The sequence below is a fragment of the Typopeltis vanoorti genome, chromosome 18 (assembly GCF_054136105.1).
Source record: "Typopeltis vanoorti isolate ZY-2024b chromosome 18, IOZ_Tvanoo_1.0, whole genome shotgun sequence".
NCBI classification, from domain to species: Eukaryota; Metazoa; Arthropoda; class Arachnida; order Uropygi; family Thelyphonidae; genus Typopeltis; species Typopeltis vanoorti.
The window spans coordinates 51,726,199-51,745,842 of NC_143566.1; the positions used below are offsets into that span (position 1 = coordinate 51,726,199).

General features: G+C 37.8%; 1 protein-coding gene across 1 annotated transcript in view; it reads left to right on the forward strand.

The window, feature by feature from the left end:
* LOC150096667 (very long chain fatty acid elongase AAEL008004-like) overlaps positions 1-19,644 on the forward strand; it is a 135,022-nt gene that overhangs the window by 74,691 nt on the left and 40,687 nt on the right. The window contains exon 4 of the mRNA XM_090407819.1: positions 9,052-9,108. Coding sequence (XP_090263945.1) covers positions 9,052-9,108 — 57 coding nt within the window. The remainder of the gene's footprint in view (positions 1-9,051; positions 9,109-19,644) is intronic.

The window sequence follows — 19,644 nt, forward strand, 5'->3', positions numbered from 1 at the left end:
GGGTCTGGGGGGGGGGGGCAAGGAGGTGTGGTCGGACTTCTCCTCTCCATCATCAGAGATCATCAGTGTATGTGTATGATTGTAGTATGCACACAGGAAACACTAAAGGAAGTAAAAATGGTTAGGCATGGAGCCTAACGTTCTTGGAAAAGTATCTATCCTTCCTGGGTGTTAACGAAAGTTTCATGTATCCATATTTATTTCAGTTACGATAATTTTTATAAGGAACTAAAGACTCTAGAAAGTCATGTTTAAAATTGCCTACAATGGGGCACCATAGTTTACAGAAGTTTGATTTCATTGGTAGCTCCCATAGAATTGTCTGTCATGTCTGACTGTAGTTGTGGAAGTATTTTTGTGTGTGTTTCTCTAAGCAAAATCTGGCTCTTCATAGCAAGCTTACAGAAGCAAGAAAGTTCAGCCCCATTGGATCAGTGTCATTTCTTCTTACTTACAGGAAAATACTTTCAAATGCACATATACACACAAAGATAAAAAAAAAATTATTATTATAATTCAGGCTTCCATGGAGTCACAAGACTCATCGTGTGAAGCCCTAGAAAACACAGTCTATCAGACCACTTCTTGAACCCATTGACTATTCATACTCTCACCACTCTATCAGGCAATGCATTCCATGGTTCAATCATCCTCCGAGCAAAGAAACCACTCCTTACCTTCTTGTTCACAATCTTCCTTTCATAAATTCCAGGGATGGCCCCCTTGTCTTTGCTCTTTCCCACTGTTCCACTAAACAAAAGATCTCCCGATTGGGAAGATCTTTCATTGGTAGAACAGTTTAACACCCCTATATAACTACCTCTCAACAATTTAAAAGTCTCAATCATATCGCATTTCTTATCTTCCAGACTCCGTAGTCCACATTCCCTCAGCCTATCCTTATAATATTGTACAGTCCTGATATCTTCCTCTCACTTTTTAAACCTAATTTAGATTTCTTTCAATAACCACCCCTCAGATCACTAGCCTCCCCCCTCAGTACAATTCTTACAACAGAGTACAGAGTATGCTGCTTCCCATCGATGTATCCCAAACATCAAATCTTTACATTTAGCTGCATTAAACTGTCAATCCCATTCATTTGCCCATCTGTCCAGTTATCCAAATCCTCTTGCAGGGCTACCACATCTGCACTAATAAATACTAACCCTTCCTAGCTTCACATCGTCTGCAAACAACTGAATATCCCCTGCAATCCATTGATATAAAGGTTAAACAATACAGATCCCAGTACTGAGCCCTGCAGGACCTCACTATTAACCTTCTGCCTCCTTGATACAGCTCTCCCCCCATACACAATTTTCTGATACTTATCAGATAGCCAATCCCAAATCCAGTTCACGAACTTAACATATAAATCCATGTGCTACAACTTAAATGTCAGTTTATCATGTGGTACCCTGTAAAATGCCTTTGTAAAATAAAGAAAAAAATAATAATAACAGAATATTCCTTTCCCTCATCAATTGCCCTTTTCACTTTATTAGAAAAGGCAATCATATTACTAAAGCAAAAGCACCCATTAACAAATCTATGCTGCCTCTCACATATAACATTACCCTCATCTGCACAACCCTGTGTATGATCCCTCACTAATTTCTCCAAAATCTTAACAACTACTGATGGAATAAACTGGTCTATAGTTTGATATTTCCAGTCTGCTACCACCCTTATGCAATGGCACTATATTACCCTCCTTCCACTCCTTGGGCACCTTTTCCATGGCCAGACTTTCATTAAAAAGCCAGGTCAACTGAGCATATTATCCCAGTCCCACTTATTGATATCCAGAGTACTCAATATTTGACATACACTCTCTTTTTTGCACTTCTGATACCTCGAGCCTACCCTATCCCTCTAGTACTAAAACCTACTTCTCTAGGATTAAATACCCCAATCAAGTGTTCATTGAACAACTCCATTATGCCCTCTGCATCAGCCACTTTATTCCCATTTTTATCCAACAACGTTATTCTTCTACAGTCATTTCTCCTCCTACTGGCCACATAACGAAAAAATTTAGGATTTTCTTTGGATCTCAGGGCTAATCTCTTCTCATATTCCAGTTTTGCCTTCCTTACCATACTAGTCACTGTCCTAGTCTGAGTCTCATATTCTTCATGCATCTGCTCTCCATCCATCATTGTTATATCTCTTCCATAACGTCTTTTTTTTTACCTACAGTTCCTGTTTGATGTTGTTTGTCATCCACTCACCAAATTGTGTTCTCTTCTTCACTTGAGGTATACAATGTGCTATCGCTGCTAATAAATATTCCTTCAAGTTCTCAAGCACTGATATCTCACCCTTCCAATTCCTCAAGTTGATATCTAAGACTATTGTGATCACCTGCATTATAATTCCACATATATTCCTTTCTTTGATACTCCTGCATGTCTGTTCATCTTCTAAATCAAACCCACATGGTCACTCTCTCTCCAACTGGGGGGAGGAGGGGGAGGGAAGATGTCATTTTCAGTTATAATCAGATCTGATGCTGTGACCAAATCTAAAACTCTTTAACTTCATGTTCCTTCTATTATATGATGTCTAAGACATTTGTCCCTCAAGAATTCCAGAAATTCTAATCCCTTACTACTACTACTACATAGTTTCCCCTTCCCAGTTTATACTGCTGTAGTTAAAATCTCCAATAACAATCATTCTTTGCACTTGCCAAGCTCAAGTGTGTAAAATCTGCTCTTTATCTTCTATGCTCCCTGGCTTGTAGCAACCCCCACTAAACATCCTGTCCTGCCCACCTCTATCTTACACGATATGCTTTCAAAACTATTAGTGACATTGCAAAAATGCTATATCCTGCTACTTCTATTCCTGTCAGTATATCATGTTCTGTCAACCATGTCTCATTGATCCCAATAATATTTGGACAGGCTGATGCTATCAGCACCACCAATTCATTTCCTTTATCCCAAATATTCCTGGCAAGAGATTAGTATAAAAAATTGCAGCATTTTTTATACTGCATCCTTCTCCCAAATGCCTATTCCCACAAATGGCCATCCCTGCTACCATCCACCCTGATAATTCTAGTTTCCTTGCATTGCTACACTGATTTGTTTAGAGAACAGCATTCTCTCCAGGTGCTTATGTCTTTCCTCATTCAAATGCAAGCTGTTTCTTGCATATAGTTCCTTTCTGTTCTCAAATGTCCTCCAAGCATCCACATATTCCAAACCTCTGTTTTGACACATTCTGGCTATTGTATTATTCATTATTGATGCTCTTCTCCACAGCTATGCATTATCATACCTGGGCAACACACTCACTATCTTCCTCTGCTCAGTCTATTGTACAACTACAGGCAAGAACTTCAGATCTCTTGCCACCTGATTCACACCCATCCAACTTCCTTTCAGTCATTCATACCCACCATCACAGTCATCTCATCCACCCTTTCACCATGCTTAATTGCCATAGTCACACTATCTGTCTTTCCTCCAGACAGACACTCCTGGCATTCTATCTTATACACCATGGATCATGTAGTCTCCATACATCACACCTCTTACCACTCTCTTTCTTTCTTGCTCACCTACATCCCTCTCTCCTCTAATACTTTCTTTCTTTCTTTGCTCTCCCGCTTATGTGTTTTCCTGTCATCTATCCATCCCTGATTCCAGCACTGTCTTGCATTTCTTTTATACCCTCTTCTTTTACTGGTTCTCTTAATCTCTCCCATGCTATCATTTCTACATCTCTCTCTCTCTCTCTCTCTCTCTCTCTCTCTCTGCAAGCTAGCTACCCTCAACATTTATCTTCCCAATTATCACCATCTTCGAAAACTTCATGATATTTCACCTACTACATTCCCTGCTTTTATTATTTTCATTCACATTCCACTCTCTCCCTCCATTTCTGACATAACACTGCCAAGGTCCGTTATGCTAATATCTAAATCACAAAGTTCTTCCCATCTTCTACATTTTCTGCAGACATGCACTCCACAATCTTTCACCTGCCACATATCTAACTGCCAAGTACCGCATACCACAAAATCTGTACTATGCTGTGTAAAATGTAGTCCTTAAATGGGGTGGGAGGGCTTAGTGATAAGCCATTAGCAAACTGAGCTGCAGCTATTGCCATTATTTACACACTGCACAAAGAATACTAAAAACTATATTGAAATATAAAATAGGAGACAGGCGGGAGGGTGACTGTTCATTTGAAGGCATCTATTGTCATATTAAGCCAGTAAGTCAAAATATACAGTTGATTGTTGATATACACCAGAAAGTTCCACAGATGATCTGGAAGACATGCATCAGCAAATTAGCACAATGAGTACAGGTCGAGTGATTATTATGGAGGACTTCAACTATGGAGATATAGACTGGAAGGAAAAAATATCACATGGCAGGAAGGAAATAGAATTTATATAACTGCTAAGAGATAATTTCTTAAGGCAGCATGTGATGGAGGGGACTAGGGGTGGTAAAGTATTGGGAGGGTCAGATAGCTAGGTGACAACATTACCTATAATTGGTGAAAGTGACCATGCAGTCTTGACTTGGGAGATTGTAAAACATGAGGAATATTTTATAAAAATGTGGTATTTGTGGAACTATATGGCAGATGATTATGACATGCTTAGGAAGAAGCTTAAATCTGTACCATGGCATAAAACACTGCTGGGTAAAGATGTTAGTGTGCATGGGATTTAATTAAGGGTCATCTAGAGTAAGCAGTATTTGGTTGTATACCTAAGATACGGAGGGTTAATCAGGTAGGAATTAGATGAATGAGTAATATCATTAAGCACGAGCTGCAGAAGAAGAAAATGCCATGGAGGGTATACAAAGAGAAAGGTTACCAGCATAGCAAGGTAGGCAAAATCAGATTATGAAATGAATCTACCCAGCAGGCCAAAGGAAATCCTAAAAATTTCTTTCGTTATGTGACAAGTAAGAGGAAGAATGAGTATGGAAGATTAAACTTAATGAGTGATGATGATCACGAGGACAGAAGCAGATAAAATAGTTGAGTTATTGAGTGACCACTTTGCAAGAGCATATCATCCTAGTGAGGTTACTGCTTTAGCCTATATGACAGACACTAATGCGGGAACAGAGATGTATGAATTGGAGGTTTTAGAATATTGCAGAATCTCAATCTAAATACAACTGTGAGATTAAATAGGATATCAGCTTAAGTTTTGCAAAAATGTGCAAGAGAACTGGCAATGCCTCTGACTAGGCTCTTTAATTTAAGTCTCAGCTGTGGTAGAGTTCCAACGAAATTGAAAGCAGGCAAAATAATTCCCTTGCATAAATGAGGTTCTAAGACTGCAGTAGCAAATTATAGACCAATCAGTATCTCAGGCATGGTGGTAAAAGTACCAAAAAAAATTTGTAAAAAAGAGAATTCAAGAATGGGTAGATAAAAATATGATACTGTATGAGGGTTAAATGGCTTTGTGAAAGGTCATTCATGCCTTAGCAATTTACTAACTTTTTATAATACAGTAACAGCTGAGTTGGATAAAGGAAATGGCTACATGATGATTTTACTGGATTTTGCAAAGGCATTTGACAGAATACCACATGGAACTCTGTTACCCAAATTAGAACAAATGGGGATGGATATGATACTTGTTAGGTGGATAAAAGGGTGGCTGATATACAAATATCAAAAAGTGGTATATGGAGGAGCAGAATTGAGGCAAAAGCAGGTGACTAGTGGTGTGCTACAAGGTTCAGTGCTGGTCAATACCAGCACTGAACCTTGTACATAAATTTGTACTTAAATTCGTACATAAAGGATATAGATAATAACCTGAAAAGGAAATATTCAGTTGTTTGCTGATGATCCAAATTAGGTAGAGTAATGATTAATCAAGGCAATGTGGAGAGCATGTGTAGGACAATTTAAATAGATTGTCAGTATGGGTACAAGTTAATGGGTGGCAGTTTAATGTCGAGAAATGTAAAGTTACATTTTAGGATAAATACAGGGTGTCCCAAAAGTCGCCATACATAGGGAAAATGGGAAATTGTAGCTAAATGTACCTTTATTTACAAGATATTCATTACAAAATATTTACAAAATATTCTCTACTTGTTGGCCACCTCTTTCTACACACACACACACACACACACACACACACACACACACACACACAAAGTCTTCTCTCCCACTCATGGCGAACATGTTCCAAGATATCTGTTGTTATGCCAGTAATTGCATTTCAAATGCATTCCTTTAAATGATCCATGTTTCTAATCTTTTCCTTGTACACCACGGCTTTTAACTAGCCCCACAAGTAAAAGTTGAGTGGGGAAAGATCAGGGGATCTCGCAGGCCATTTCACGGGGCCGCGGCAAACGTGAAAACTGTTGATCCAACCATCGCTGTATGCTGATACCATGATGAGGTGGTGCCCTGTTATCTTGAAAATAAGATGGAAACTCTCCATCTTCATTTAAGAGAGAGAGAGAGATGGCATTATGTTATCCTGTAGCATCTTTAAATAAAGATTAGCAGTAAGATTTGTGCCAAACAAAACAGGTCCAACAATTCTGTTGCCCCATATCCTGCACCACACCATCACTTTTCCAGCACCTTGCATTTTGCCGATGGACTTCTCCATTGACATAAAAATTGGCTTCATCAAAAAAGAGGATCTCAGCTGTGAAGTTTATATCTCTGCCCAGTTTCTTTAGAGTCCATTCACAAAATTCAAGCCTCTTATTTGGGTCGTCTTCACTAAGATGGTGTAACATTTGCATTTTGTATGGATGCCATTTTTCAAAATTCGCTGGATACTCGATCTGCTGATACCGGTTTCTGCAGATAATCATCATATGCTTTTTTGCAGACTCCCTGCAAACGCTGCCAATATCTCGACAGTTGTGCCTTCGTCAGTGGATGTCCGTAGACATCTGCTTCTCTGTTGATCCACAACACTTCCAGTTTTCTTGAACTTCTCAATAAGTTTGGCAACAGCGTCGTGTGATGTGCTTGCCATGTTTTCTGTTAAGGTCCATTGCAACCTTGCGACAGCTCCCTGAACCACCCATGAGGATTATTTCAATAAGCTCTTCTTTTGACAGCAGCATTCTTTTAGGGTATCTGAAAGTATAAAATATATATATATAAATATAAAAAATATTAAAAATATAATATGAGTGTTAATTTTTCTTATGTATGATGACTTTTGGGACACTGTAGATTACGAACCATGTATCACATTGATAGCACTGTACTCCAGGAAATAGATGAAGCTAGAGATTTAGGGGTGGTGGCAGACAGAGTTAAAGTTTAGAGGACATATTGCTAAGGGTGCTAAGGTAACCCTTAAGATTACTTGGCTATCGAAGAACACATTAACAAGTAGAGATAAGGAAGTTGTTATTCCTCTTTATAAGGCCTTGATATGCCCACATATGGACTACTGTACTCAAATCTGGTCCCCCTGGACTTCTTGGGGATGAGGCGAGTGAACAAGATGGTCAGTGGCCTGTGGAATGTTCCCTGTGAGGATAGAATGAAGATGTGTGATTGCAGAAGTTGGTTGATAGGAGCAAAAGAGGAATATGATAGAAACATTAAGTTGCTTAAAGGATTTTATAGGATAGATAAATGCAGGAGAAATGTTTCAGCACTTGGCTAGAGGGGACAGAACAAGGGGGTCATCCCTTGAAATTGAATAAAAGTGTGTTTAGTAGGGTGTGTGTGAGGATTAGATTTTTTGCTTGGAGAGTTGTAAATGAGTGGAATGGGTTGCCAGAGTCAGTTGTGGGCTTTGTCTGTTAATGGGTTCAAGAAGAGGTGTGATAGATTGTGTTGATAGATTGGGTCTCCTTGGACTCCATGGAGGTGCCCATATAATAATAATATTAAGTTTAATAACAAAAATCCCCAACTGCAGTTACCCACAGACTATACATTTTGTCTAGTGTAGATTCCCTGTAATTGAAAGTAAAAAACTCTAATAAATAATAATGAATATTTGTGTTTTCCACTGCTACCTCATAACATGTACAACAATGACTTTGCCTCCTGGCAGATTCCCACAAAACTTGCCACAACTATGGATAAATCAAGCTTGATAGGCCATATCCCAGACAATACCCATGAAATTAAATGGAACAAAACACTTCACTGCAGCAAACCGAAACAGATTTTTCTTAATCTTTCACTGTAATCTTTCAATTTTTTTTCTTAAAAACTCTAACTTAAATAAATAGGAATGTGTGAAATGGGAATCTAATTTTAGGACCCTGCCCAACAACTCTACTGACTTGCATCCATAAAGGGCATATTTCCTAGGATTTCAGTGAAATATTAGAATCCCTAAACTTTCATTCCTTAGTAATGTTCGTAGTTTCCATTAAATTGCCATAGTGATGAGAGAAAGAAACTGTTCCTAATGGAGAAAAAAAGTCATCTGAATTATATTCCACTCATTTCTTATTTTATAGCCATAGTTTGAATTCTCTTCATTTCACTTTACAATAAGAAACTACAAGCTAATAAAAAGTTTCTCTTTTATGCAAATCATTTAATTTATGAAAAAAGAAAAAAGGAAAATTTTTTATTTGTTTATTAAACTCGTATCTTAAGCGAATCATTGCACTTATAGGATAATTTTCAATTCCTTTTAATATTGATTTTTAACATTTCTCATTCTGTTTCTGGTGACAACTAAAATTTTAAACAGTTCCCAACCGGTGGTATGCGCACCCCCGGCAGGTACATGCTGGGCCGTTCAGGGGTACACGAAAAATAATCAGTAATGGCAGAAAAACAAGTAAAGTAAACTATTTTACATTAAGATAGGCACTGAACAAAAGTGTAGTATTTAAAAACAGCTATTTTAAAAACAAGGGGTACAATTTATAGAAATTGGTTTAAAAGGGATATGCAAGGAGAAAAAGGTTGGGAACTACTGACTTATACTAACAAAATGTACTTAATATTTAACTTTTTGCAGTTTAAATTTTCATCTTCTTTTGAAATGATTGTAACTTTTTTTTTTTGCTTTTATTTGATGTATTTTCACAGATGGCCAGTGTTTGTTGGTGGTTTTATATCTCTAAGTTTGTTGAATTTCTAGATACAGTAAGTATGACTAAATTCATTTTATCAGGTTATGTATAGTAATTGCTAAGATCATTTAGTTAAAAATGGTTGCAAACAGATAACTGAGAATTGCCTTCATGATCTCTGTTATCTGATCTTCAAATAACAAGACCTCAGTTAATTAACTTTAATATGGGTTAACATATCACCTAATTTCTGGTATAGCACCATGTATAATTAATAGAAAACTTGATTTCTATCGTGACAGCACATAGAAATCATGAACTACCAAGAAGCAGTATGATTTGAGACCTGATTTCTGAAAAAGCTTAGAAAGCAAGTATGAAACTTAACATTGTAAAAATACATTGTACTAAAGGAAAGGATTATTTAGAGTAGTTTTCATCAAGGAAGATAAGAAAATAACCCATAAGTTTAAAGGTCAATTCAATTTTCTATTCCTTAGAAGCAGAAAATAACTATCTGGAAATATTCTGAGAAAAAAGCCCTATAGCTACCTGAGAGCAACCCAGCTGCTTGAGAAAACTCCAAGTGAAATTCTGTCATTTAGATTTGAATTTGAATGGAAAGAGGAAAAAAAGATAAAAATCTTGAATAGAAGAGGTATAAATATAGTGGAACAATTTAAATATTTAATTAGCACATTGCAAGAGTAAGTTTTGTAAATTTTGAAGATGATGTACTTTGTCATGAACAAAGTATTACCAGTGGTGGCTACATATCGCTCATGAGGTTATTTGCTGTGATTCTCAAGGCAGTTTTGGTATTTATGGTGATAAAATAAAAGACCAAAATTCATGATATGCATATATTTTTCACAGACATATAAATGTATTTAATAACTTATATATAAATACATATATTTTTCACATAATACAAACAACGAAGAAAACTTGAATCAACAAATTTTATTGTTGATTCAAGTTTTTTTCATTTATTTCATTTAAAATATGCATACATATGATATTCTGTTCTGCGTGAGGCACCAACAGGATAACGTAATTAACACCAATTGCCACTCATAAGTATCCAGCAGTATCCCAGCTTATGCTGTGGGTGTTGTGTTATGAGAAATAAGTAGGTCTCAAAGGTGAAATGCTGATTACTTTTCTCAGCTTAACACAAATATGAAGACCCAACCTATGCCTCCTAAGATCAGTGATTAAACAGCCTAATAATGCGAGTATAATTATATGTATCTGTATGTGTTTTTAATAATTAAATGTTTTAGAAAATATCTTGCAGCTCACCAACATGTAAATTATGTCCTATGTGGTTCATGGGCCTAAGATACTTGGTCACAACTATATTATACTACTGTCATCTTCAACGACCTTAATATAAACTCAATGTTTCAACCTTTGTATATTCCAGATAGCATTCCGAGTAATGCTCTGCAGCAAGGTTTCCCAAACTTTATTTTCCATGGCCCAGTTATTTTAATACTTTATCTTTGTGACACACTAAACTTTTTATGGCCAATAGGTAAAATAAAACAGATTTGAATGCTCATAGAGTTTTCATTTATTATTATTATAATAAAGAAGCATTGACTCTTACAAAAATATAAAGAAATTAAATTAAAGCCAAGTAATTTATTAATGAGAAGTGTGATGCTGTTGTTTGTTAACTAGAAACTTCAGGTTTAGAGGAAAAGATAACTTTATTCTTAAATCCGGTTCGACTTCCAATCGGTTTCTATATTTATTTTTTAGAAAAACCAGTGTTAAAAAGCCTGTTTCACATTTATAGGTTGTGACAGAAGGCATTAGAAATTTTATCACTTTTTCTGCTAACACTGGGTACTCCTGACAGCAAGACAGCCAAAAATCCATCACTGGTATTGTGTTGAAGATGTCTTTGAGTGCTGTATCACATGACAGTTCAATTATAGATTCAATATCTGAATCTGGCAATTCTGTCTCAGATTCTGTGTTCACTGTAAAAGGGTTCCATATCCATGCTTTGTTGCTGTTGATTGGGGGAGAATATTCCTTCAGACTTGCCTGCAGTCCTAGCATATGTTCCTTGATAACAGCTGAAATCTCATCTGGCATGGAACTCATATTATACTCTTTTTGTAAATCTGTTAGCTTTGTAAAAGATTTGTAATTCCCTGCTTCCACATGACAGGACCACAAATTGATTTTTTTTGTTGTAGCTTCCACCTTCTCTTGCTCTTTAAATACAGTTACATTGCTACCTTGTAATGTCAGATTTAAATTATTCAGAAAATCAAAAATGTCACAAAGGTAAGCAACCTTGATTAACCAATTGACATCATGAAAACTGTCTTTGAATTCAAATATTACATCCCTAGCCATTGGGGGATGTTGGTCTAAGAACATTAAAACTTCATCCTTCATTTTAATAAGTCTTCTTAAAACATTCCCCCTTGACAGCCATCACACCTCGCAGTGTAAAAGATGTTCATGTTCACTCTCCATTTCTTTGCACAACACAGAGAATATTCTTGAATTCAGTGGACGAGATTTTATAAAGTTTATAAATCGTACACATGTTTGCATAGTTGCATTTAAAAACAATGGCATTCTTTTGACGGCCAATGCTTCTCTATGAATGCTACAATGCACCCATACACAATCTGGTGCTACGGCTTTGATCTTCGGAAAAAGTCCACTAAGTGCACCTGCCATTGCGCAGGCTCCATCTTTACTCAGTCCCACACATTTCTTCCATTCAATACCCTTTTCATTGATGTAATTTGCAATGAAATTAAAAATTTCTTCAGCTGTTGTTCTTGTTATCAGAGGTTTACAAAAAAGAAATTCTGTGTGAGTTGTATTGTCACAATCGTATCTCACAAAATACATTAAATTTAAATTGTCCAATATGTCTGTACTTTCATCGACTTACAAGGAAAAAAAATGCACTCTTTTAAATGACCTACGACAGTTTCTTCGATATTATCTGCAATCTCCATGATTCTACGCTTCACTGTGTTATTTGATAGTGTCAGCATATTTATTTGGCTATCCTGTTTTTTATCACATATTCGAGATGCTAACATTTTCATTACTGGAACTATTAATTTCGTGGCAACTGTGTGAGGATAACCAGTTTCAGCAATTAATTTTGATATTTCATAAGAAGCCATTACAAGGTTTTCAGACTGAGCTCCCTGAGAAAAATTTGAAGACATAGTCTTCTTGGTAGCTATTAGTTCTCTCTTTTTATTTATAAAGAAATCTATTGACTTATTACTGTAGTTCGGATGTTTCCAAATGTCGCTTCAACTTTGAAGGTCTCATGGACTCATTTGAAAGCGCTGCACAACAAATAACACAATGGTTTGTCATCAGCACTCTTGATGAAACCGAATTGTTTGTAATCCTCAGAATACTATTGGTAGACAACACATCGTGCGGCCGTTTGTTAGTGCTGTTCTCAGAATTCATGCCCAGCTGCACATCACTCAATTGTTCATTGGTGCTAATCGAAGAGTTTGTAACCGGCACATTGTTTGTTTGTTGTTTTATTACCCATTTATCCCTAGTTAAATGGGTAATGGCAAGCGAGATGAAGAAAGAATGAAATAAATTATTTAGAAACAATTATAATAATAATTATGGTTGTTCAGCCGAACCCACTGGGCAAGGTACACATAATCAGTAAATACAAAAAAAATACGCTGTTTCTCAATGCTTAACTCAAACTGAACAAGCAGAGTGAGTACGTGGCAGATGAGTAAAACAAATTCCAGACCGCCAAACGATTCGGCTGGTGGCACGGTTGCCACCGTGCAACCTCACCATTAGTTGAGCTACTTTACTGTGAACAAAGAGACTGTGAATGGCGACGCGGATGGAGTGCATTTTTTGTCTCTATTAATTAAATTATTTATTCATTAGTCCCGATTAAATGCTATGTACTTGTATTCATGAAAAAAAGAAAACCCAAAAATGAAACACCTAGGTTTTCAAGAGTTTTTTTAGGCAACCCGGTGCTGGGTCCTGACCCACCATTTGGGAAACGCTGCTCTACAGCAACAAGATGGCCACTTGGTTTAGGAAGGCTATAGTGTATGAGCTACTTGAATACAGATTGTGATTTATTATTAAAGGGGTCACCAAAGGGTCAAAGCCAAATAACTGGGACAAGACCTCCATACTTCTTTCAAGTAATGCAGAGAACCAACTGGGGATGCTGACCTTATGTCCAGTCCTCATCTTTATGTGATGCACCCCATTAGCAGTTCTCTAGTAGGTATATAACAAATGAGAATTGGCTGGCCATTTAGTTGGGACTTAATTGACCATATTGTACCCTTTGTTAGCTTAAACCACATGATGGAACAATGGAACAACATGATGAGATTTCATGTCAGCTAGGCATCACTCAGTTAAACAAACTCACCCCCCCCCCCCACACACACACACTGTTTTCATCACAAAACCAGGTCAAATAATGAGAGGTCAGCTACTGGAACAAACTCCAATTTAGTGTCTCGAAGAAGAAGAAATAAAATATCAGAAGAATTAAAGATAGGAACCATCAGTATAAGGAGTATCAATGGAAAGGAAATTGAGCTTGCAGAAGAACTGGAAAAGTACCATATGGACATAATTGGCATTATTGAGACAAGACAAAAAAGGTGAGATTTTACTAAATAAGTATAGGATGTTATATTCAGGCAATTACAATCAAGGAAAGGAAGGAGCAGTGATAGCATTCAACACCAAACATGAAGATAAACTTCTTGATTGGAAAGCAGTTTCAAGTAGAACTATGTGGGCATACTTCAAAATAGAGAAATGGACAATGAAACTTTATCTGTACCTATTGTTCCACAGGTTCTCCTAAGGAAGAAGTGGAGCAATTTTTTGAGTTGTTAGAACAGACAACTGACATAAAGAATAAATGGAAAAAAGTGGTTCTTGTTGGAGATCTAAACAGCAGAGTAGGAAATGAATCCCACCAGGCATATAGAAACAGTTTGGGAAAATTTTGAGAAAAGGGCAAATCTAATAATAGTGGTAATGTCATCTTATAACAACTGTTATTCTTATTGTAATTTATCTCAACAATCAGTGAGCATCTAACCTCTCTGCCTGACTGCAGAGAACCAAAATTAGTTAATCCTGTACATAAGATTGTTATTTTTAAATTAAAAAAAAATAATAATAATAATAAAATTATCTGCTGGATTTCTGCTCAGGATATGGACTAATCATTACTAACACCATATCACAATTTAAAAATGTGCACAAGTTCAGTGGAGAGAAGACACAGGTAATAAAAGCCTCATTGACTATGTCATTGTTGATAGTGATATCTTCACACTGGTTCATAACACAAGAGTGTACAGAGAATTTGAAATTGAAAGTGACCATCACTTAGTTTTCAGTAGGATGAAAATGGATATTACATTGAAAAGAACAGTATATAAGAAAGTTTTAAAACAAATTAAAGTTGAGCAGCTTTTACAGGTATATAATTATTGTTTAGATATATATATAAAAAGATAAGCTGAAATTTTAAACGTTTTTATGTCTCACGTTTTTTGTCTCTTCATTGTTTTGAAACATCCAGCAATGTGTTTGCCTTCATGAGACAAACACATTGTTGTCACATATTTGAAACGTCCAACAATGTGTTTGCCTTCATGAGACAAACACATTGTTGTCACATATTTGAAACGTCCAACAATGTGTTTGCCTTCATGAGACAAACACATTGTTGTCACATATTTGAAACGTCCAACAATGTGTTTGCCTTCATGAGACGAACACATTGTTGTCTCATGTCTTGAGTCATCAGGATTGAAGGAGAACTGGCTTACCAGTCCGTAAATCAGAGGATTGGGTGTCCCTAGTAATTATATATATATATATATATATATATGTTAAAGATACCAAGCAATTTTAAACCTAGTTTTACTCCATTTTTCCCAAGTAAGCAAACAGACAAAAATGTCAAGTTTGCGCCTGCAAGTGATGCAAGACTAGCTGATCCTACAGGTAGTGCAAGATCAAGGCAACTCGTGGTAGAGGTGGAACAAGTTCCGATCACTAATCTTAATATTTACCCTTAATGCCAAAACACATCTCCAAGAAGGGGATGTATGATGCTTTGTATTAAAGGCAAGGGGCCACTACCCAGACCGGTTTCGACCTTTTTTGAGGTCTCATCAGTGGGAGCTAGGCTAGAAATACCAAGATTTAATAATACAGAGCTTGTAAGTATTTTACCAAAACAAGTTGCCATAAGGTGTTTTAACCTTATTAAATAAAAATCTCAGGAGGAGATATAGATGTAGAAAGTATTTTTACCTTGGGTATAATTATGTTAAAGATACCAAGCAATTTTAAACCTGGTTTTATTCCATTTTTCCCAAGTAAGCAAACAGACAAAAATGTCAAGTTTGCGCCTGCAAATGATGCAAGACTAGCTGATCCTACAGGTAGTGCAAGACCAAAGCAACTCATGGTAGAGGTGGAACAAGCTCCGATCACTAATCTTATTATTTACCCTTAATGCCAAAACACATCTCCAAGAAGGGGACATATGATGTTTTGTATTAAAGGCAAGGGGCCACTACCCTGATCGGTTTCAACCTTTTTTGAGGTCGAATGGGAGTTCATATCTCTCATCATAGGCCTTTGGAGAATAAAGCATGCTGAGGGTCAGCAAACAGTAAGAGAGGAGAATAATGAAAGATAGAGTAGGATAGTAGGAGGTAAAAGAAGCCTCAGTCAACCTGTTTAGCCTTATATGGCTAATTGGTCTGTGACACATATTCTCAATTTATCTGTTCAAAAAAAAAGAAAATTTAACCATAAAAATTTTGACTAAAGTTCACTTATAAATTTATCCTTAATAATTTTGTCAGTTATCTGTGAAGGAGATCCATTGACTTGTTTTGAAAACAGTATTTTCAATTAGAACATTTAAATGTTTCTAACTGAAAATATTTTTTCAGTTAGAACATTTAAATTAAAGGACTTAAGGTCCGGTCTGTTGAACTGAAAGGGAACAAAATAAGGAACTTACAGACCTGGTACCACTGGGACTTAGAATGGGGTAGAAGACTGGCCCGAGAGATGCGCTCACAAGGAGCAGCACCACCTCGCAGTAAGCCTTCGCAGCCCGGGTTCTCAGATCTACCCCCCTTATTTGGAGTAAAGGAAACTGTGCCAGCGAAAGCTTTGTGGCGAGGAAGAACAGAGTGGGTTGTTACTTTTCCTAGGGAGAGTTAGGTGGAGTTTTGGAGATACTAAAGAAATATACAGGGCTTGATGCGTCCCCTGTATAAGAAAGCATATTTTTGGTGGTTTGCAGTATTTGTTCACAAATTTAAAGTCACCTAGTAGATGTCTCTCTTGCGCAAGAAATTTAGGAAGATAAAAAAAGAACCTTTCCTTATTCCTGCGTACATTAAATTTGCGTCCCGTACCTGAGATTTTTTCCGTACCTTCCACATGTGATACTTTAAGACGTTAATTAAAAAAAATGGCGAATTTTTGGGTCTTGTTGACTGGTGGCGGGAATTGCAGGTGTATGACCCTCTTCTAGCGATAGCATCGGGATTCCCAGTGCTGTGCTCAGTCTTTGCCAGACTCGTTGGGCTGGTGGGGCAAAAATAAAAGAAATGCTCCACCGTTTCCACGCCCCGGCAGACATCACAAAAGGGATTGCACGGACTGGGTACGTACCTAGATTTAACCTGTTTCACCGGAGCTGCCCATAAGCTATTCGCCAGGCCAGATCCCGATGAAAAGGCTGTCCCCAGCTATTCTTGATGTTTTTAAAGAGAATTTCATTGTTTGTCCCAAGGTTTGGTGTATCACGCCTGGAGAGTTGGAAGAAATCCCAGTATACTGCTTTGGGTTTGTGTCGTGAGGATTTCTGTTCCTTTGTTTCTAAGTACTGTGAGTGATTTTACTAGTGTGCGGTACCACTTGGGCACAACCCTTGCACGGGGTCCAGCATAGTCCGTGGTTCCAAAGAGGGGGAGGAAAAGTCCTATAAAATATCTAATTAAGAGGCCTGAAATATGGTTTGAGTTTAAGGCCTTCCGTACGGTTTTTGAATGTATTTGCATAAAGCAAGCTTTTGAGATCAGGCAGAGCGTACCCCCCTTCTTCATGTTTTAGTGCAGGTATTGTTTTTTAACCTCATGTTTTTTTTTCATTCCAGAAGAAATCTATGAGTTTTTTGGATAATTGGTTTTTCTTGTAGCAGTGTGATGCCTGTGATATTGACCGTGTGCATCAGCATTGGGGTAATGATTGTTTTTATCACTGTGGCTCTGCCATAAAAGGAGGAAAAAGGTCGGTTTGAATAGACTTATCTTTTCCGTACTTATTTCCTGTAATTTTTTTAACTGGTTAAAGCTAGCGACTCAGAAAAGGGAACTCCTAGTATTGTTAGCGGCTGCATATGCAGCGCTAAACCGTAGGGAAGTCCGGTGTTATGGAAATTTCCAAAATTTTTGATTTTGGTTTTTTGTGCATTAACTCGGAGACCACTGACTATGCTGAAGTTTTGCAGTATGTCAAGATAGATGCAGATAGACTCAGAGTCTCTGAGTGTGGCCACTACATCTGCATAGGCTACTATTTTGCACTGTTTTGGAGACTTGGGGCAGTGGAATACCATTAATTGCAGGGGTGTTCTCTATTCTTTTGATGAGAGGTTCTAATGCTAGGGAAAAGAGAAGGGAGCTTAGTGGGCAGCCTTGCCTAACCCCTCTCTTTATACGGATTGGTTCTGTCAGAAACCCATTAATAGACAGTTGTGTCGAGGCCTCCGCGTACATATGTTTAATTGTACGCTGAAGTCTCGGGCCTATGCCTACTTTTTTTTAGGGTGTGTGTGGCTGATGCTGTCGAACGCTTTTTCCAGGTCAGTGGAGAGAAGTGCCAGGGGGTATTTTTTTTCCTTGGCCAGTCTGATTAGGTCTCTTAGCAGGAAGAGATTAAATTCCATAGATCTACCTGGGATTCCATAGACCTGTGAACTTGTTATTATGTTTTCTATTCCGCCCTTAATGCATGTACAGATAATTTTTGCGAAAAGTTTATAGTCTAGGTTAGTTAAGGAGATGGGACGCCAGTTATTTGACAAGGTCCGATCTCGGTCTTTTTTTGGGGATAAAGATTGTATAGCTCTTAGCGAATTCCTCGGGGATGTTTCCCAAAGTGAGGAATTCGTTAAAGATCTTTACTAGTGCTGGCAGTACAAGGTCCAAGATAGATCTATAGAATTCTATCCCCAGTCCGTCTGGCCCTGGGGTCTTTTTTTGTCTTCATCGTTTTGCACATGGCTTTTATTTCAGCTGCAGTTATCGGCCTGTCATGCAGGGCGCTAAGATGCTCGGGAAAATGTTTGACGTCCCACTCACTGAAGTCATCCGTGCCCTGCTGGTCAGCGAAGATGCCGAGATACTGCTGGTGAAAGTGATGGAGTATTTCATGGGTTGAATTTAGAATCTGGCCTTTCTCCTCGATCTGGTAAATCGTTCTTTCATCGTTTGCTGCCACCCGTTGTTGATTGTAGAATGCGGCGGAGGGTGTTTCCAAATTTCTGAGATAAAAAAAGATAGTGCGAAAGTCGAGGTCATCGACTCTACTCTGCCGCTCTTGCTGCAGCTCTATTTCTACCTGTCTGATAAGATGTCTGCAGGGAACTCCGCTCCGTTCGCTTGACAGGTACTAGCTGAGTTCCCTGTAGAGATCCCTCAGCCGTTTACGTTGTTGGTAGACACTTTCGCATCCACATTTTTGAAACAGTTCCTTAGCCTGCCACTTAAAGTGCAGCCAGTTTTCCCAGTCGCAGTTGATGTTTGTCCATTCATCACAGAGTTTCTGTAGCTGGTCGCTAAAAAGACTGGGAAAGGTAGGAGGAAGCCTCCAAGAACCTCTGGCTGTTTCCATAACCTCTGGGAGTGTAATTTTTAAAATGACCAATTTGTGGTCTGTTGACATGTTGTGTGCTCTGGTGTGACGTGTCCTTTGAACATACTGTTCCAAGTTTTGGGACACATACACCCTATCTAGTCTCGTCGATATCTGGCCGCGGCACCATGTTGTTTCTACCTTCGATGGGTTATTCCTCCTCCAGACATCAACGAGATCAAAATTTACACAGCATCTTTTTAGAGTGGCGGTTCCGCCGGTTCCGGAGTTTGCGTTCCCGCCTACTTTGTCCAAACGTGTGTCTTCCACACAATTCCAGTTCCCGGCTACTATTAGGTATTCTGCTCCCAAGAGTTAGTTTTCAAGGGCAGAGAAGAAACCGCTTCTGTGGTATGGGCTGTTCGGGGCATAAGAACTCGCTTACAGAAATGGGTAGACAAGCATTCTATACTCTACAAGGAACAGCATGGGTTTACTAAAGGAAGGTCATGTTTTATCAATTTGCTCATATTTTATAGCAATGTTACGGCCAAGTTGGATAAAGGGAATGGATACACTATTATAATGTTGGATTTTTCTAAGGCATTTGGTAGGATACCACACGATAGGCTGTTGCATAAGCTGGAGAATATGGGATTGGAATATAATATATTGACTTGGATCAGGGAATGGT